The sequence below is a fragment of the Macaca fascicularis genome, chromosome 5 (genome assembly GCF_037993035.2).
Source record: "Macaca fascicularis isolate 582-1 chromosome 5, T2T-MFA8v1.1".
Taxonomy (NCBI): Eukaryota; Metazoa; Chordata; class Mammalia; order Primates; family Cercopithecidae; genus Macaca; species Macaca fascicularis.
Window position 1 is genome coordinate 150,503,611 of NC_088379.1, and position 21,584 is coordinate 150,525,194.

At 39.9% G+C, this 21,584-nt stretch overlaps 1 protein-coding gene and 1 pseudogene across 3 annotated transcripts in view; one reads left to right on the forward strand and one right to left on the reverse strand.

The window, feature by feature from the left end:
- The first annotated feature begins 250 nt into the window (after positions 1-250).
- Positions 251-21,584, forward strand: part of MMAA (metabolism of cobalamin associated A) — a 37,119-nt gene continuing 15,785 nt past the window's right edge. For all 3 annotated transcript variants that reach the window (XM_074040555.1, XM_015450874.4, XM_074040554.1), the window contains exons 1-2: positions 251-415; positions 19,658-20,162. Coding sequence is in view for 2 of the 3 variants with exons in the window: in XM_015450874.4 (XP_015306360.1) it covers positions 19,718-20,162 (445 nt within the window). In the remaining variant the exon portion in view is untranslated. The remainder of the gene's footprint in view (positions 416-19,657; positions 20,163-21,584) is intronic.
- Positions 5,158-7,125, reverse strand: LOC102137639 (nuclear receptor coactivator 4 pseudogene; annotated as a pseudogene).

The window sequence follows — 21,584 nt, forward strand, 5'->3', positions numbered from 1 at the left end:
GGATGCTGGGGCTGACGGCAGGACTAGGCCTCCGTCCGACTCGAGGGTGTCGCGAAGGCCGGGAGGGAACGAAAGTTACCCTCGAACTTCGGGGGCTAAAGAGTCCATGTGGACCTTAAAAAGGGCAAAACCTACCCTAAAGGCCGTAAACCGCCCTCCCCTCCCCCCGCCAGAGAACTTCCCGGCGCAGAGCTTCCGCAGCCTGCCGCAAGCCGGGAGGCCTTCACGTTCACGCGCTCTCCGCCACACGCCGGAACTGCGCGACCACGTCCGCGGGGACCCTGACCATGCCCCGTGCCGCCACCCGGCCCCAGGCGATCTCCGGGCCCCACGCGCCTACAGTTGGCGCTGCTTCTGCGTGGGAGGATCCGGCGGAAGGGGCGGGGTCAGGCGGCACTTCCGTGACTTCGGGAGGGTGAGTATGGGGAGTGCGCGCGGCGTTAGGGAGTCGGGCCTGGGCTCCCGCCTATGGCCGCCCTCCCATTGGGGGGCCAGCGCGGTCCTCCGGGGCGCCCCCTGGAGGATTTGGGGTGGGGGAAGGAAAAGGAGAGTATTATCGAATATTCTCCTGATGTTGATGTTAGGGGTGCGGATATGTGTGGACAGGCAAGAGTCGGCAAATGGGTTCAAATGGAAGGTTTAAAAGAGGCCCTGTACGTAAACAGTGTTTTAAAATTCTCATTTTGGTTAGGTTTCTCAGGTTATCTTTGAGCCACAGCAAGGCAGCTTTATTAAGGTGGCTCATCTTTTGTCGCTGCCAAACCAGGTGAATGGTTAACCTGAGGCCGGGCCGGAGAAAGCCATTATGATTTCTACCAAAGAGTGAAATTAAAACTCTTTTCCGGGAAATAAAATCGAGGATATAAAAGTAGGATTCAAACTAAACGTTACAAACAGTATCTAGGTTCTGTCACATGCTGTGCCGGGCAGGGGCTAAATCTCAGCAGAGAGCATGCTGTCTTCATACGTATTTCTCATTAGAAAATGAAAGACAACCTAAACCAAAATAATATGATAAAAAATGTTTATTATCTGTCTTAAGAGTTGTACCCTAATCCATATGTTTGGAAAACATAAACTAATAAAACTTTTCCAACTTGGTAGAAAGCCAAAAGTTTCCAGAAAAACTGTGTGGATTATTCAGCATTTTGCGGTTGTCTACAATGTTCAGAATATTCTTTTACAATAATTTTGCACTAAATACTGGTTTGTGTTCAGGGTAACAAGAGGTTTTTAAAAAGTCAAAGACAGGGACTGGTACTTTAAGGTCTGTATCCTATTAGGAGAGACAAAACAAGCATGAAGTTACATAACCATAAGAAATGTAAATCACCATTTGAGATATTTGATGTCAAAAGAAAACCTTTATTTAGAATGGAAAGAGCTGGTGAATGCTTGAAACATTTACCATTTAGCTGATTGTTGCCACATGGGAATGTGGGTCTCTCAAACGCAGATCCGATTGTCTCCAACACAGGCCAAAGATCTGTATTTTTGCGTAATTTTTCTTGATTTTTAATGTTACTTGCAACCAATTTAGTTAACCCACACCTTCTCTGGGTGGGCCAGGTGCAACTAGTTTGTGACCTCTGCAGATTTTCACCTTAGTACAGTACTACACTTACAGAATGGTTCAGTTAAAGATTTTTTGACTTTGCAGTGAGTTTATCCAGACACAAACCCCATCGTAAGATGAAGACTCTTTGTATTCAGAAATAATTGGAATTAGAGATCAGAAAAAGTCCTAGAGATTGGGATCGTCAGGAAAGATTTTAAGCTGAGTAGTATAGGAGAGAGATCATAGAGGGAGAAGGATGTAAAAGATGAGTTAAATCTTGGGGTTGGGAGAGTGGCAGGTTTGGAAGATAGTAAGTAAACTCTCCTTAGAGGAAGTTTGGAAAGGCAAGTGCAAGAGGTGCTGCTGGTCTGGGGACTACACTTTGAGAACCACTGTGCTAGGGTACGGTGAACTTTTGGAGGAATTTGAGTAGGAGGGTAAGGAGATCACATTCACATTTCAGGATGAGTCTTGCTGTGAAGTCTGGAAGGAGGACCGAGGAGGGAGAGAGAAAAGAGGAATGTTTCTTAGAGGCGATTAGCACCTGCTTGATGTGAGGCCCTGTTCCAGGCTCTCTCATGCATACTGTCTCATTCATAATCACCACGACCCTGATACGTAGATCTTAATGTTTTCATTTTGTAAGTGAAGGAACTTTGAGAATATGAGAAATTACCCAGGTATCATAGTTGGTCTCAGAGCTTCCTAGTTCAACTCTAGATTTGAAATAGGGTGGTGGCAGTGGGAATGTATCAAAACATTTAATGGTGATGGAATTTAGAAAAATAGAGACTTCACAAGCACATTTAAGCCTAAAAGTGGAAATTTGGAAATCTGAATCTTACTGGAAAAGTGATAAAAAGTAAAGTGCACAGAGAACTTTAGAGAATCCCTTCATGAATTCAGTATTCATTCTTTATTACTCTTCACTCACGGTGACCTATTTAAAACCTATTTAAAAGTTGCTTATTTAAGAAGTCATCCTGCTCTACAAAAATTTCTGAAATTATTTGAAAAAGAGAAAATAAAGCCTTCTGTTGGGGGAGAGGAGGAGTGGAATGTGGTAAACAGATTAATGGCATTTGACAGTTTATCTTCAATTAGCATTGAGAAATGGAAACACATGATACAACACTGCATTGCCTGTATGAATTGTGCTGTGCTGCAGACACTGATCTACTGTATTGATTTTGGAAATTCTGTATGCTTTTTCTTGCCAGAGTAGTTATTGAAATTGAGAATATTCATTGGATCAATTTCAAGATAAATATCCCAAGTCAGACTGCTGCTGCTGAGCAAATTTTTAATGAAGGAAAATATCCATATATTGAAATCAGTTTAAAAAGAAAGTCCTTAAAGTAAATATATATTACTGTAAAATCTAGAAAAAAATGTACATTTTATAAACATCAATTAACTGAGTAATCAGTGTAGTAGAGTTATTGACCCATGCAGAATTATGGCATACATTCATTAATTCTGTGAACAAATAGTTGTGCTATAAATACAAAGATAACTGATATAGTTTGGCTGTGTCCCTACCCAAATCTCATCTTGAATTGTAACTCCCACAATCCCTATGTGTCATGGGAGGAGCCTGGTGGGAGGTGATTGAATTATGGGGACAGGTCTTTTTCCTGTGCTGTTCTCATGATAGTGAATAAGTCTCATGAGACTGATGGTTTTAAAAACAGGAGTTTCCCTGTACAAGCTCTCTCTTTGCCTGCTGCCATCCATGTAAGACATGACTTGCTCCTCCTTGCCTTCTGCCATGATTGTGAGGCTTCCTCAGCCATGTAGAACTGTAAGTCCATTAAACCCTTTTTCCTGTATAAATTACCCAGTCTCAGGTATGTCTTTATCAGCAGCATGAAATCAGACTAATACACTAGATATAGCCTACTTTGAGGTATCTTACTGAATCTTGTAAAGCTGGGGAATTTCTCTTGTATTTTATTAGTGCTTAGCTTACAAATTGTAGGATGAAGCCATATTCTCAGGAATCCTGAAAGTTGAAATATTTTGATTTGATTATTATTATTTTATGGCTGTTATGCTTTTAATGGAGGCAGATACAAAATTCATCAATGCAAAATAATGTTTTACATACTCATTAACATAGTGATTAATGTAAATTATATTTTGACAATGTAAAATACAGTGTATTTGGCCTCAAAAAAGAAACTACAGAGTTAGCTGCAACTTAAGATAACTGGAAAGGCTCCTTACATTGTTTTTTGCCCACCATCTTTATTGTAATAGTTCTGTATGATATCTGGGGAGGGAATTAAAAAATAATACAAAACTCTTTCAGCTGTGGTTCAGAGAACTGCAGTGAAGCTGTATGGCAATGACATTGTGAGACCCTGAAGTTTCCCCAGAAGTATTTCAATAAGAGGCAGTTAAGAAGCTTAATAGTTTCAAAGTCTGGAAAGCAGCAAATACATCTTAGAGAATTTAAAAACATTATAAACCCCACTTCTCTTCTACAGAGACATTTTAAAGCACGGACATAACTTTAAGGAGATAGGGAAAACCTCAGTAGTTTTCATAAAGCTTCAATTAACACACCCCAAGGCACAAGTGTTGAAAATGGCCTGTTCACTAAAATGTCACTTTTGGAGGTACAGGTATGCTGTGCTTACAGTGAGAGGACGACTTTATCCCTAGTTAAAAGCACCAGGTGTCAAGCTCTGCTTCCGTTACCCAGGATGCACCAATAATCCCTATGATAGTGAATGGTTCGAATACTATACTACATTTCCAACATGTCTTTTGCCTATTTGCTTATTTGTTACTGGGGTTCTTTTGAACCCCACAGGTCTGTAGAATATTCTAAAAGGCTAGAACTACCTTAAAAATACTATTGAAATAATACGGAGCCCTTCTAAAAGAGCTCACTGGATATTTTAATAACATTTGCAGAAAGAAAGAAAGAAAAAATTTGCAGTAGCTGAATTTCTTTCAAGTGAAGAAGAATAATGTAGAACATGTAATCTAAAATGTTTGATAATTAATGTCAAAAATTACCAAGATTATTAATATATATTTTGGTAATCACTATTGGCCAAGTTAATTTTTTGTGCAAAATACACTATATGTTAATAGAACAGGAAAATCATTATTTCAGACCACTAACAGAAGAAAACCCACAGCTAGAGAAGCATCTATAGGGCAATTAAATGTTAGGGAAGTTTACTAGCTTTAGAATACATCAATACACTTCGATTACAGAAATATTTCAGTTTTAAAACTAGACTGTTTTGATGTAGTTTTTGTAACGACCTGATCTAAGGAGGCTTGGAGGCTTGTGAAAAAGATGTATCCACAAAGATGCTGCATTTCTAGTGTGGGGGTGAATTAACACTTCTGTAAGAAGGAAGGAACTGAATCAGCTCAGCATCAATAAACAACATTTTTCTTTTAAACAGTAACTCATAATCTGATGACTCACTTCGCTTTGCTAGTTCAAAATTAGGCAGAGGAAGAACTAAGCTAACGGGTCAGACCCAGAAACACAATGATTTGGCAAGCCTCAGTCACTCAGCTCATGATGTGTGATAATCAGCAGAAAGGCTGCTCAACTCTTGTCCATTCCTTCACATCTGTAGATGAGTTCGATATAACCACTTCTTTTTAGCAACTTGCCAACTTTAAGTTGCCTACAGGCAAAGAGATCACAAACTGCAGGGAGGCCATAATGGTCTGGGGGGAAGTTATATTCTTCCTGTAGAGGTGAATTAAGTAATACTTCCCAGGCCTTCTTTCGAAGCAGCCACTTGTCTTCTCCAGAGGATAGCTGGCTGAGGTTGCCCATCTTCTTTCCTGGTAGGACCCAGTCAGCTGTGTTAAAGGGACACCAGGAAGTGCTCATGGGGCTTTTTAGCTTTTGTTTGCCAGCTTTGTCTTCAGTATTAGGCACTTCCTTAGGACTTCCTTCTTTGTATGGGGACCTGATAAGCCACTCCTACAAGGCGCTGTTCTTTATGACTTGGAAGGAATCAGCAATTCTAGAAGGAACCATTGACTTTGGTGCTTTAGTTCTATTACTTCTTTACTAGAAGGACAGAGCCACATATTCAGGGAATCTTTATGTTTCTCAGGCTCAGGTTTGGGTTCCATGGGCATCCATTTTTATCCTTTCCTTCTTTGTTCAGAAGCCACTTATACAGAGCCTCCTTCTCACAATTCTCATCACACACACACTCTGCAAAGCTGGTGCAGGGCTCATTGGCTCTGCCTACCTCCTCTACCTTACATGGGTCCTGATGGTTCTGGACAAGCCTATCCTCTGTAACCATGCTGGGGGTGGACAATGGTTTCTTGGCCTACAAGTGGTCATTCAGGCACTTCAGATTGCCCACGTTTTCCAACTCCATACCTTTGGGCTGCTTTTCCTGACAGTTGGTACAGGAGTCAGTCTTGACAAGCCAATCATTCACGTTATAGAACTGGAACAAGAGCTTACACTTCTCACTGCTTTCATGACTGCCATTGTCCGGCTTCCCCAGCTTATGGGATTCCTGGGGAGTCACTAGCCAATCTGATAGGTTCATCTTATCTTGATCAGGAAGCTCTAGATCTTCAACCTTTTCCATTTCAATGGAGAGCTAGTAGTGGAATGGCTGTTACACTTTTGATAACTTGGTTTTTCAGGAACTTCCTGTTGCTGACTCTTGAGGAGCAAATTTTCTAAGCCCTTTAGGTTTCCCCAGACATTACTGAAGAAATTGCAGGCTCTGGAAGAAGTCTGACTGTTCTCCAAGGTCTGCTTTTGGGTGAGCCAGTCCTGGGGGTTTGTGCTGGGTGTGTAAGGAGCCTGATGACCACTGACAGGTTTGCTTCCAAGGAGCCATTTGCTGAGAGGGACAGCTGCAATACTGGATGCAGACTTCTGCTCTGGCATTGGGATATAGCCTCTCCTCCAGGAAGGGCCCAATATTTGATGAACTAACATAAGCCATCAAGTGCTCAGGAATTTGAATTGTTTTGAGAGACCTAAATGTGGTGATGGTCTGGCACAGATCAGTTGTGTCAGCTTCAAAGAGTAGAACATTTGAATCTTCATGCTCAAGGGTCAAACTGCCCAGTCTCTCCAGGCACACAGAGACTTGATTGGCTAGATCTTTGTTTTGGGTACACTCCAGTTGATGAGTAAGACAATTGAACTGGCCCAATAACCAGTAGAACTGCTGAGCCTGCTGTTGAAGTGTCTCCTCTTTCAGCTGATAGATGAGGTCCACCTGTTCATATAGTCACACCTCATGGCTTCTCAGACATTCCAGGTGGTGGCTTATGCACCTGTGAATCTGAGCTTTGATCTCTTGCAAGTTGTCTTTAATTTGCTGTTCAGCCTGGAGTAACTCCACCAATAGCAAGCTGCAAGTCCCTCCGTGCATCACTACCCCTCAAAAGGGGTTCTCTATTACTGGAGCTGCCACTCTGGTCTTGGAAGGTATTCATTCTGCTCACAGCTCCAGGTCCAAGTGCCTCTCTGGGCAATCTGAGGGGACCTTGGGTGGACTGAGACATGGCCCCACCCAAACCTAGGGCCCAAAGTGGATTTGATTATTTGTCTAGTTCTTTGATTTCTTCCCATGAGAAAGCAGGAAAAGATGCTGAGTTACATGAGCAGGTAGGAAATCCTTCTTTTTACTTACATGATTTTGCCATTTTAGTGGAATTAGTCTGTTCTGCCTGTGACAGTATATAAAGGTAGAAAGCGGCTCATACAAGGCTGAGTTATATTGGCTCTTAAAAAATTTATGGGCTGCTTTAAAATCTGGTTGATTGGATAAATTCATGGAGTTAAAGATATTATGAACTTAGTTATCAGGAGTGAATTATTGTCTGTGGAGGGAAAAACATTTTAAAATGTGGTCTGTTCTGTCACCTAACACATCGAGATCTCCTACTGATAAAAACTTAGCACAGGAAATAGAAACTAATTTTTCATTTTGGCCTAAGCAAAAAATAAATAAAAAGATAAATAGCCAGCCATAATCAGGCATATTCAGATGTACAGGATTATTTCATTTTCTCTAGAGTTGACACCATATAAATCTGTATTTGTGAAATCCATAGTTTTTTCCACGTTCTGCCACTAGCTGTGAGGCCTTGGTGAATCAGCCTTATGCTGTTGAGCCTCCCCTTTAAAATAGGATGTCATCCACTATAGGATTGTTGTGAGGATTAGCTGAAAAAAATGCATGCATGATGGCTCACACGTGATAAACACTCAGTAGAAGGTAGCAGCTGCTGCTTGCCATTCAGATGGTCCAGAGAGTTGGGGGGAAATCAAGAAAATTAGTCCCCTGGGAAGAAGTTTGAGGATGTCAAACCCAGAATTACATACATCTAAATAGCTTTTTGGTTTTGACAAAAGAACTGCAGTAAGATGGTATCATCCTTTTTCTGGTTCTTTCTTTTCACTTAAAGGCCTTTTAAGATTTGCATTGGCATCAGAAGGCAGATAACTGCAATCCCAATTGTGATAAAACCTACAGTATAAATCATAAGCTTATCAGACAGTTGGTGTGGATTTTCTGAGAAAGATTGCAATTAAATTGTTGTAAGAGGCCGGGCGCGGTGGCTCAAGCCTGTAATCCCAGCACTTTGGGAGGCCGAGACGGGCGGATCATGAGGTCAGGAGATCAAGACCATCCTGGCTAATACGGTGAAACCCCGTCTCTACTAAAAAATACAAAAAACTAGCCGGGCGAAGTGGCGGGTGCCTGTAGTCCCAGCTACTCGGGAGGCTGAGGCAGGAGAATGGCGTGAACCCGAGAGGAGGAGCTTGCAGTGAGCTGAGATCCGGCCACTGCACTCCAGCCTGGGTGACAGAGCAAGACTCCGTCTCAAAAAAAAAAAAAAAAAAAAAAATTGTTGTAAGAAACCACTATTTTAAATGTTAAAGCAATCTAGAATATTTATTTAGAGAATATTTGCTTACATTATTATAAATGGACATAGTTTCATCTAGTAAAACTTTTGTTACTAAATTTTGATTCCTTGAAAACTTATCTTAACGTTTTTCTGTTTGGAAGGTTGGTTACGTGTCAAAGGTGCCTTGATTCAAAACAGAAAACTTAGAAGGCAAAACATTTTAGTAAAGGTCCTTCAGTCACACAGGTTAAGATTGTTACCCAAACTTTTCTTTATAGTTTAGTAGATTGTTTACATAGAGTAGATAAGAGTATATATTCATGAATCCCAAAAAAAAAAAAAATATTGGAAGGTTCTGTGTGCCAGGCACTGTGCTCATTTCTGAAGAAATATGCCCTTTTTCTGGGAGACTCAGCTGAGTTGAGCAATGAGAATTGGTAGGGAGCGGTCTATAAATAGATCAATTAGAAAACAAGAAGACAAATACTATTTTTGAGATGGGAACAAAAGACTGTGGATAATTGAATAGAACACTTAACTGTCTGGAGAAGGTGGGGGAAGATGTATCTCTGAGGAGGTGCTATTTGAACAGAGTAGGCATTTGTCAGCAAAAATGTGAAGGATATGCACTACAGACACCTAATTTTTATTATAGCATATATATAGTTTAAAAAATTTACCATGCTCAAAAATGGTTACTATCTCATATATATCATGTTATTTCAGACTACTTTTGAACTTCAGATTTAACATGATTCTGATAAAATACCTGTGCATGGAAGAAAAGGTAAAATGTGATTATTGCTTATTTCATCTTGCACATAATTCTTTTTACTAAATTTTTTTAGTATATATGCTGACTTTATATCTAATTTAGAAACTGACATATAAATGCATTGAATGTAACACTGATCGTCACAATAACTAGTAAAATTAAGGATTAATCAAATTTGACTCTGATGTTAGGAAGAAATCTAAATGCAAAAGGAAGCAAGTTACAGGTTATGGCAAAGATAATAAATCATGAGTAGTTATTAGGCATTTCTTATTAAATTTTAAAAATTCTGAATTTTATCTTTTAAAAAAGATTTTTTTGCTCACTTTTTCTTACCATAGAACTGTATTAGTTTCCTATTGTTCCGGTGACAGATTACCGCAAACTTACTGTCTTAACACAAATTTATTATCTTACAGTTCTATTGGTCAGAAGTCTGACACAGGTCTCACTGGGGTAAAATCAAGGTGTCAGTAGCTCTTTGTTCCATCCTGGAGGATCTAGAAGAGAATCAGTTTCCTTGCCTTTTCCATCTTCTGTAGGTTGTCCTCATTCCTTGGTCCATGGCCCTTTTACTCCATCTTCAAAGACCTGAAGAGTGGATTGAATCCTCACATTATGTCACTCTGCTGTTCATTTCTACCTCCCACTTTCATATTAAAGGACATTGGTGATTACATTGGGTCCACCTGGATAATCTAAGATAATCTTTTTACCTTGTCAGCTGATTAGCAACTTTAGTTCCATCTGCAACTTTAATTCCCTATTTGCCACATAACATAACATATTCATAGGTTCCAGGGATTTGGGCGTGGACGTGTTTGGGAGGCCATTATTCTGCCTATCATAGTAACATATGCTGTTTTTAAAAAAACAGAAAAATATGGTCAACCAAAAAGCAACATAAAAGCACCATAATACCACTCATCTGTAGATGAAGTTATATACACATCAATATATATAGTTATTCTGTGTGTGTGTGTGTGTGTGTGTGTGTGTGTGTGTGTGTGTATGGGGAGGGTGTCAATGTGTGTTTAACATTTTTGAAAAAGGTGTCACACTTCCTCTTAATCCTGAATCCTTTTTTTAGTAATCTGGTCTCGTGGATTTAAATGACATCTAAACATCGAAGGAATGTTGAATTTTATCAGATGCTTTTTCAGCATCAATTGAAATGCTCATATGGTTTTTGTCTTCCATTCAACTGATATGATGTATCACATTGATTGATTTGTATATGTTGAACCACCCTTGTACCCCAGGGATAAACCCCACTTGGTCATGATTAATGATCTTTTTAATGTATTGTTGAATTCAGTTTGCCAGTATTTTATTGAGGACTTTTGCCTCAGTAGTCATCAAAATTCATTCTATGAGGCCAGTATAATTCTGATACCAAAACCAATGATATACCAAAAAAAAAAAAGAATACTAGAGGCTAGTATCCAACAGTATTCAAAAGAATAGTATTCTTTTTTATTTAGTATTCAAAAGAATACCAGCCTTGTATTAGTTCATTTTCATGCTGCTGATAAAGACATACCTGAGACTGAGCAATTTAAAAAAGAAAGAGGTTTAATTGGACTTACAATTCCACATGGCTGGGGAGGCCTCACAGTCATGGTGGAAGGCAAGAAGGAGCAAGTCACATCTTATGTGGATGGCGGCAGGCAGAAAGAGAACTTGTGCTGGGAGACTCCTGTTTATAAAACCATCAGATCATTTGAGACTCATTCACTATCAGGAGAACGGCACAGGAAAGACCCACCCCCATAATTCAATCATTTCCCACTGGGTGCCTCCCATAACACATGGGAATTATGTGAGCTACAAGGTGAGATTTGGGTGGGGACACAGAGCCACACCATATCAAGCCTCTAGTGTACTTTTTTTTTTTTGGAATGTCTTTGGTTTGGGTATCGGAGTAATACTGGCCTCATAGAATGAATTTGGAAATATTCCCTTTTCCTCTATTTCTCAGAATAGTTTCAGTAAGATTGGTATTAGTTCTTTTAATGTTTGATAGAATTCAGCAGTGAAGCCATCAGGTCCCAGGCTTTTCTCTATTAGACTTTTTATTACAGCTTCAATTTCATTAGTTGTTATTGGTGTGTTCAGGTTTGGGATTCCTTCATTGTTCAACGTTGGTAGGTTATATACGTCTAGGAATTTATCCGTTTCTTCTAGATGTTTTCAATTTATTGGCATATACTTGTTCATATTAAGCACTAAGGACACTTTGGATTTCTGCAGTGTCAATTGTAATGTCTCCTTTTTCATCTCTGCTTTTATTTATTTAGATCATCTCTCTTTTTTCCTTAGTTTAGTTTGCTCTTGAAGATGCATTGTTCATTTGAAGTTTTTCTTCTTTTTTAATGTAGGCACGTGTAGCTATAAAATTCCCTCTTAGTACTGCTTTTGCTGTATCCCATAGGTTTTGGTATGATGTGTTTCCATTATTATTTGTTTCAAGACATTTTTCAATGTCCTTAATTTCTTCATTGACCCACTGTTCATTCAGGAACTTATTGTTTAATTTCCACATATTTGTATAGTTTCCACAATTCCTCTTGTTATTGATTTCTAGTTTTATTCCAATGTTGTTAGAGAAGATGCTTGATCTTATTTCAATTTTTTGAATGTTTCAGGACTTGTTTTATGAGCTAACATTTGGTCTATTCTTGAGAGTGATCCATGTACCAAAGAGAAGATTGTGTTTTCCACAGCCATTGGATGAAATGTTCTGTAAATACCTATTAGGTCCATTTGGTCTGTAGTGCAGATTAAGTCTGATGTTTTGTTATTAATTTTTTGTCTGGAAGATATGTCCAATACTGAAAATGGGGTGTTGAAGTCTCCAGCTATTATTGTATTGGGGTCTATGTCTCTCATTATCTCTAATAATATTTGCTTTGTATATCTGGGTGCTCCAAGGTTGAGTGCATGTATATTTAAAATTGTTATATCCTCTTGCTGAATTGACCCCTTTATCACTATCTAATGACCTTCTTTGTCTCTTCTTACAGTTTTTGTCTTGAAATCTATTTGTCTGATACTATTATAACTACTCCTGTTCTTTTTTGGTTTCCATTGGCATGGAATAACTTTCTCCATCCCTGTATTTTCAGTCTATGTTTGTCTTTATAAGTGAATTGGGCTTCTTATAGGCAGCAGATCATTGGGTCTTGTATTTTTTATCCATTCCACCACTCTATGTTTTTTTAGTCCATTTACATTCGATGTTATTATTAATAAGTAAACACTTATTCTTGCCATTTTGTTATTTGTTTTCTGGCCTTCCCTTCTTTCTTTCCTGTCTTCATTTTAGTGATGGTGATTTTCTCTTCTGATATGATTTAGTTTCTTGCTTTTTATTTTTTGTGTATCTGTTGTATGTTTTCTGGTTTGAGATTACTGTAAGACTTGCTATCTTACCTTACTATCTTATCACCCATTATTTTAAGCTGATAACAACTTAACACTGCTTACATAAACAAGTGAATAGAAAACTAATAAAGACTATGCCTTAATTTGATCCCTGGCTTTTTAATTTTTTGTTGTTTCTGTTCATATATACTGTCTGTCTTGAAAAGTTATTGTAGTTATTATTTTTGATTGGTTCCTTGTTTAATCTTATACTTAACAGTAGTTTATATACCACAGGTACAATATTCTTTTGTTTACTTTCTATTACCAGTGAGTTTGTACCTTCAGATGATTTCTTATTGCTCACTAATGACCTTTTCTTTCTCACTAAAGTGTTTGTTCTCTTTAGCATTTCTTGTAGGAAAGGTTTGGTGTTGATGAAATTTCTCTGCTTTTGTTTGTCTAAGAAAGTATTTCTCCTTCATGTTTGGAGGATATTTTCACTGGATATACTATTCTAGTGTACATTTGTTTTTTTCCCTTCAGCACTTTAAGTAGGTTATGCCATTCTCTCCTGGCCTATAAAGTTTCCACTGAAAAGGCTGCTGTCAGTCATATTGGAGCTCCATTGTATGTTGTTTGCTTCTTTTTCTTGTGCTGCTTTTAGGATTCATTCTTTATCCTTGACCTTTGGGAGTTTGATTATTAAGTGCCTTGAGGTAGTCTTTGGATTAAATCTGCTTGGTGATCTGTAACCTTCTTGTACTTGAGTATTGATATCTTTCCCAAGGTTTGGGAAGTTCTCTGTTATCCCTTTGAATACAGTTTTTACTCATCTCTTTCTCTACTTCCTCTTTTCCTCTTGAAGGCCAGTAGCTCTTAGATTAGCCCTTTTGAGGCTATTTTCTAGATCCTGGAGGCCTGCTTCATTGTTTTTTATTCTTTTCTCCTTTGTCTTCCCTCACTGTGTATTTTCAAATAGCCTGTCTTCAGCTCACTAATTCTTTATCTTTTTTTTTGTTTGTTTTTTTGAGACAGGGGTCTTGCTCTGTCACCCAGGCTGGAGTGTAGTGGTGTGATCAGCGCTTGCTGCAGGCCCTACTTCCCAAGCTCAAGCAATCCTGTCTCCTTAGCCTCTTGAGAAACTGGGACTACAGCCACCACACTCAGCTAATTTTTGTATTTTTTTAGAGATGGGGTTTTGCTATGTTGCCCAGCTGGTCTTGAACTGGGTTCAAGGGATCTGCATGCCTTGGCCTCCCAAAGTGCTGAGATTACAGGTATGAGCCACCGTGCCTGGCCCAAGCTCACGAGTTATTTTTTCTGCTTGATCAATTCTGTCTTAAGAGACTCTGATGCATTCTTCAGTATGCCAGTTGCATTTAATCTCCTTGTTAAATTTATTTGATAGAATTCTGAATCCTTTCTTGTGGTATCTTGAATTTCTTTTTTTCTTTTTTTTTTTTCTTTGAGATGGAGTTTGTTCTGTCACCCCAGGCTGGAGTACAGTGGTGTGATCTCGGCTCACTGCAACCTCTGCCTCCCAGGTTCAAGTAATTCTCTTATCTCAGCCTCCCAAGTAGCTGGGATTATAGCACCCACCACCACACCTGGCTAATTTTTGTATTTTTAGTAGAGACGGGGTTTCACTATGTTGGCCAGGCTGGTCTTGAACTCCTGACCTCAAGTGATCTGCCCAGCTCAGCCTCCCAAAGTGCTGGGATTACATATGTGAGCTACCACACTCAGTCGTGTCTTGAATTTCTTTGAGTTTCCTCAAAACAGCTATTTTGAATTCTCTGTCTGAAAGATCACATATCTCTGTTTCTCCAGGATTGGTCCCTAATGCCTTATTTAGTTTATTTGGTGAGATCATGTTTTCCTGGGTGGTCTTGTCTGTGTCTGGACATTAAGGAGTTAGGTATTTATTGGAGTCTTTGCAGTCTGGGCTTGTTTGTACCTGTCCTTCTTGGGAATGCTTTCCAAATATTTGAAAGGGCTTGGATGTTCTGATCTAAGCCATATCTGCATTTTGGGGCACCCCAAGCCCAGTTAACACTATGGTCCTTGCAGAGTCATAGAGGGTACTACCTTGGTGATCTTGGATAAGATCCTGAAGAATTCTTCGGATTACCAGGCAGAGACTCTTGTTCTCTTCCCGATCTTTCTCCCAAACAAAGTCTCTGTCTGCTTCAAGCCACCTGGAGCTGCGGATAGGATTATACAAGCAGCCCTGTGGTCACCACCACTGTAACTGCACTGGGTCAGACCTGAGTCCAACACAGCCCTGGGTTTCACCAAAGGCCCACTATAACTACTACCTATCTCTTATGTTCACTCAGATTCCTAGGGCTGTGCAGTCAGTAAGTGGCAAAGCCAGACAGGCTTATGTCCTTCCTTTGAGGGTGGTAGGTTCCCCCAGGCTCCAGGTAAGTCCAGAGATGCCATCCTGGAGTAAAAGCCTGGAGTCAAAAATTCTAGAAATCTACCTGATGCTGTGTTCTACTGTGACTAAGCTGGTGTTCAAACCACAAGACAGCATCCTTCCCATTCTTTTCTCCCTTTTCCAAAGGCAGAGGAGCCTCACCCCATGACTGCCACTGCCACAGGCCCATGAAGAGTGCTACTCGACTACTACTGATGCTCCCTTAAGGTCCAGGGGCTCTTTGGTCAGCTCGAGGTGATGCTGCCAGATCAGGGACTTACCCTTCAGGGCAGTGGGCTCCCCTTTAGCCCAGGGCAGGTCCAGAAATGCCATCGAAAGCCAAGTCCTGGAATTGGGGAAACCAAGAGCCCATTTGTTTCTCTACCCCACTGTAGCCAAGCTGGTACCTAACATGCCAGACAAATTCCTCTTTACTTTTCCCTTTGCTTTTCTCAAGCAGAATGAGCCTCGCCCTGTACCTACTGCAGCTAGGAATGTGCTGAGTCTTACCTGAAGCCAGCAAGTCTCAGAGTCTCTCACCCAAGGCCCTCGATGTAATACCTTGGTATTGCTGCTGGGCCCAAGGGCTCTTCAGTCAGCAGGTGATGAATCCTGCCAGGACTGGCTCCTTTTCTTCAGTGCAGCAAGTTCCCTTCTGGCCCAGGGTGTGTCTAGAAATGTTCAGGAGCTAGGGCCTGGAAGGGGGACCTCATGACTCTAACTGGTGCCCCATCCTGCTGTGACTGAGAATATTCAAGATGCAAGATAAAGTCCTCCCCACTCTTCCCTTTCCGTTCCTCAAGCAGAAGGAAGGTGTCTCTTTTGTAGCCATGAGCTGTGCAGCCTGGGATTAGGGAAGGAGTGATGCCAACACTCCTTTTGCTGCCCCAGCTGGTGTCTCACTGGGTTATGTTTCGCCCCCCGGCCCCGAAACCCCCCAGTCCACTGGCTCTGGGCTCAGTTCAACACTAGGACTTGCCTGGGAGTTGCAGTCCTTGTGGCCTAGACTGCCATTAAAGTTTAATTGAGACACTAGAGCACTTTAACCCACAGTGGCTAGGCTTCTCTGAGCTCAGGAAACTCAAGTTTCAAGTGCTGGGAACAGCCATTCCTCTCTGGCTGGTTTAATGGTTAACAGTTCCTTCTGTGTGTGGTGCCAGCTGAGTTTTCAGGTTTTGCTTTCTGCTATAGCAGGGTGGCACTGCCTCAAAGTTGCTATGTTCTCCCTCTCCCCAGCGCACAGAAATGCTCTCTCCATCATGCCACTGCCGTCAGGGAATGGGAGAGGGGTGGTGTTGGGGATTCAAAATGGTTTTTCCTGCCTCTTCAGTGCCTCTTTGAGTGATACAAAGTTAAAACCAGGTAGAAAATGATTGGTGAAGCCTTGTATTCTGCTATCCTGCTCCGACCCTGACCACCTCTGTCACTCTTTTTTTGAACACAGCTTGTTTGGTAATAGGAGGTAGTCATGTTAAGACTTGTTAATTAAGGAGCATATTTTAAATAGTTCTAATTTGCTCTTAGACTACATATGACAACATCTTCCCTATGGGACAATAGGACTAGATTTGGTAATAATGTTTTCTATCCTGCAGATTTCCTCTCTCTGTTCTTTGGCTCCTCTTCATGCCACCACCATCACTGCAACTGAAAAGACTTCTTACTTCAGAAGTTGGGCAGAGTTACTAATATCTACTTCCCTTGTAGCCAAAGGACTTCTCTGTTATGTTAATATAATTTGTTAAGGAATGCCTGCCATAGAGAGTCAAACAACCTGGGTTTGAATCTTGGCCCTGCCACTGGCTATGACTGTAATCACTCAGTCTCTCAATGTTCTTTCCCCGTTCTGTTAAATGAAAATAAAAACTGTTGTATTGCCCTCATGGAATTAACTGGAGAATAAGGTGAAATAAAGTATCTGAAAGTGGCTTGTAGACTGTAATGTGCCAGGCATTTGGGGAATGAAATAAGTTCAGATCAGCAGCAGCTCTTTTTTTCTTTTTATTTAAGCAGTTGCAGTGTGCCAGGCTCCACGTCAAACTTTGAGGATTCTAACAAGATAGCATAGGTCAAGAAGGTCTTAAATCAGGCTTTTCTTTTCCATTCCTTAATACCTTGCCTAAGTCCAGGTCCTCATCATCTCCTTTGGTTTCTTGCTAGGCCTCCTGAACTGGGCTCTCTTAAAAAGTCTCATCACTCTTGACGTCATGTCACTGCTTCTAGAGTTATCTCTTCAAAAGCAAAGTTGATTATGTCACCTCCATAAAGGTTTTACTCTGTCATTTGTCCACTGCCCACAAGACAAAATTTAATTTCTTGACCTCAGTTTACCTCCAGTCCAGCCTCATCTCCTATCAGTATTTTCATATACCTTCAGCTTCTGCCTTACTGAATTTCTCCATTTTCTCTGACATGACCGGGAAGAGACCAAGTCCCAACTCTGATTTTGCACATTTAAGTCCTCAGCCTGGAAAGCCTGCCTCAACCTTCTTCAACATTTTTGTTATTTCAGACTCGGTCGTGACTTGGACTCCTCTGACTTGAATTCCCCAAGGAGAGTGAGCTCCTGTAATCTTATCTGTTCCCATGGCACTTTGTTCTTTCTTTGATGGGATGTATTTTATTCTGTGAGCTCTTGAAGTGCTAGGATTTAAGATAAGATAATGAGTGAGGCATCCTGCCTAAGAAAATGTGGCAGATTGATTTCTTAGGCATCCTGCCTAAGAAAATGTGGCCTGCCTAAGAAATGTGGCCTTCAAAAAGATGTGTCCACATCCTAATCCCTGGAACCTGTGAATGTGGCCCTATTTGGAAAAAGAGTCTTTGCAATGTAATTAAGTAACTAATTCTGTTACGGTAATTATGGTAATTTGTTACAGCAGCTCTAAGGAACTAATGTATTAATAGAAGGTTATGGTATAATGGCTGGAACACAATCAAATACTATTGTCATCACCATCAGTACCATTACTATAGTCACCATTACTCTTATCACCTATCATGGGACCTGAAAAGTAGTATGTGCTTAGAAGATAGTGGTTGAATAAAAATACAGTTCTTGCCTGTGGGATTCCAGTCTGTTGGTAGTGGTAGTGGTGTTGATGAGAAATGTGCTTAAAGGTGGTATTGAAAGAGAGCTTCCAAAGTAGACTCCCTCTTAAAGTTTTGTTTTAAACGTCTTTTTGTGTGTTTGTGTGACAGGTGACGTTAGATCTTTTAAAATTGTTTTTTAGAAACACTTTTGTACATTTTGAATTGTCCTTTTAGAACAAGGCTAATTTTGTACAAATAGACGTTATAATGCCCACCCCCCGCAATAGAGAAAATGTTGTTTTTGGAAAACTGATGAGCACTTATAATTCTACCAGTTTAAAAAATCTTAAACTATTCTTTTTCCCTAATAGAATGTTAAGTAACTAAAATTAATTTCATGTTCATTGGCCTTGAAGTACCATTTAGAGGTGTATCTTGGAGCAATAATTTATTCCATCATGCCACAAGGTGCTTGAAAATCAACCAAAATTTACAAATACTCATAAACCCAAACTGGGTGAGTTACATGTAACTGTAAATTTTACTTTGCTACTGGAAGAATTATTACCAATGTTTCATAACTTGGTGTAATTAAAATAAAAGCTAAGGTTAATGGAACTCTTACTCCATGGTAGACACTGTTCTAAGCTTTTTACAAGAATTGTCAGTTTGTTCTCATAACCACTCTGCTTTCGTACATATTCTCTTTACTCAAGAGGAAGCTGAGGAATGGAGTGGTCAAGTAACTTGCCTAAGGTTATTTTTGCTTAAATGGCAGAGGTTCATAGTGACCATGGCTCATAACCTCTGCACTGCCCTGACTCGGCATACCATGTCAACTTTCATTCTTTAATACAATTTGAAGTAGAGAATATCAGTATATCATCATAGAAAAGATCGTTATCTAATTTCATAGTGGTTCAAACTTTAATGTGAATCTACAGGAATTCTGATTAGTGGGGCTGGGAATGTGAATTTTAAATAAGCACCCGGGTGACTCTGACTGTACTTTGAGATACACTGATCTGGTTACTACACAACTCTTACAGTTCACTTATGGCTTATTTGTGTGCTTTAAGTTAGGCTACTTTTTGCATACATCTGTGTTCAAGGATGAGTCTATTGAATACAAACATGTATCTAAACTTATACCTGAAGTGCCCACCCTAGTAGTCACATTTCTTTTTGTGGAGACTGAATACAAGGACAGCATCAGAGAGATTCGTTTTTTTTTAACCTTTTGTATGAGCTTCAGAATCTGGTGTATTGACCTGAGGAAACTGTTAAGATGAATGTAAGAGAAAGCATAACATAAAGTTTCTACCCTAGTGGTATTTTATATATTGTTTTTATTAAAAGAAAATGTTAATGTAAATTCCCCTTCGCAGTAGAGTAGCAGTTCCATTATTTGGGTTACTCCGAATATTAACTGTGGCCATGGAGGGGGTCTTCTCTTTTAAGTTTATTTAGTAAGAAAACTTTCACCCATTTGTACTACCAAAAGCTCTGATTATGTGTGGTTTAGAATATGGGGGAAACACTAGGCTTTCAAATTTTACTCCTTCAGTATTTTAGTTATATATCAAACTGGCTAACATGTTTTTCTTTCTTCTAGGGAGGTCACAAATCACATTGAGCCAAAACGCATACAGTGTTTTCTTCAGTTACAAATAAAATGAATATGCCCATGCTGCTACCACATCCTCACCAGCATTTCCTAAAAGGCCTTTTAAGGGCATCTTTCCGATGTTACCACTTCATCTTTCACTCAAGTACTCATCTCGGATCAGGAATCCCATGTGCTCAGCCGTTTAATTCTCTTGGACTCCATTGTACAAAGTGGATGCTGCTGTCAAATGGTTTAAAGAGAAAATTATGTGTACAAACAACCTTAAAGGACCACACAGAAGGACTTTCTGATAAAGAGCAAAGATTTGTGGATAAACTTTATAGTGGTTTAATCCAAGGGCAAAGGGCCTGTTTAGCAGAGGCCATAACTCTTGTAGAATCAACTCACAGCAGGAAAAAGGAGTTAGCCCAGGTGCTTCTTCAGAAAGTATTACTTTACCACAGAGAACAAGAACAATCAAATAGAGGAAAACCACTAGCATTTCGAGTAGGTCAGTCTTTTTATGTGTGTTTTTTCAGTAAATAGTTTTGCAAATTCTCTGTATTCTATTTATAATTTAAAAAGTCTAAATAGTTTGCAATTGAATGGGGACTTTTTTTTCACAATATTTGGATGAATTTTAAATGAGTCTTCATGGCAAATATTAGTTTTGTTAAGTTGAAAAAATTGCCATGACATTTGAACCAAGGCTATGAATTTTAAGAAAAGAATATAAGATTTTTATTTTGGCAAGAATCTTGCTCTGGATCCCAGGATAGAAATATTCATAGGAAGAACTACTATGAGTTTACTCCTATTCCTTTTAGTAATCCTTTGGCTTAAATAGTTTAAAGTGAGTTCCCTGTTTTGTTGTCGTATCAACTATAATTATCACATTTCAAAATTCTGCCCCTTAGGTCGTTCATTAGTCTTTGTATAGGCAAGTCTCACTTCTTTCAGGTACTTTTTATTGAGTTTCTGGGAGTGGCTGTAAACCCAGCCATCTCAGTAGCAAAAGGTATTTTATTTATTTTTATTTTTTATTTATTTTTTGCGACAGTTTTGCTCTGTCACCCAGGCTAGAGTGCAATGGCGCAATCTCGGCTCACTGCAACCTCTGCCTCCTGGGTTCGTGCAGTTCTCCTGCCTCAGCCTCCTGAGTAGCTGGGATTATAGGCATGCACTCCCACGCCCAGCTACTTCTTGTATTTTTAGTAGAGACGGGGTTTCACCATGTTGGCCAGGCTGGTCTTGAACTCCTGACCTCAAGTGATCCACCCATCTCAGCCTCCCAAAGTGCTGGGATTATAGGCATGAACCACTGTGCCCAGCTATTTTATTTTTAGAGATGGAGTCTCACTCTGTCACCCAGGCTGGAGTGCAGTGGTGATCATAGCTCCAACATCATGCTTGGCTCCAACATCGTGCCTCCAACATCATCCTTGGCTAATTTATTTTTAAAGTTTTTTGTAGAGATGGGGGTCTCGTTGTGTTGCCCAGGCTGGTCTCGAACTCCTGAGCTCAAGCAGTCCTCCCACCTTGGCCTACCAAAGTGCTGGGACTACAGGCATGGGCTACCATGCCCAGCCCATCAAAATGTGCTTTAAAAAAGAGATCATATTTATTCGTTGTCTGTATGTTAGATGTTCATTTGATTTCTTGAACAATTTGACGTGGTTCTGAAATTGCTTTTGAAATTGTGCATTGTAAAACAATTTAGATATGTTTGACCAGCAGGAATTAAACAAGCCAGTTTAAGTGTAATGAGAATGTCCCATGGTGGTGAACTAGGTGATTTGAACCAACCCTCCTGCTAAAAACAACTTGCCTTGGTGGTTAAAGTGCAAAAATTTTGTGGAGAATGAGTAAATACTTTTAAAATTTCATGTCACATTACACCTTTATCTCACAGTTTATTGGCAATGCAGACACA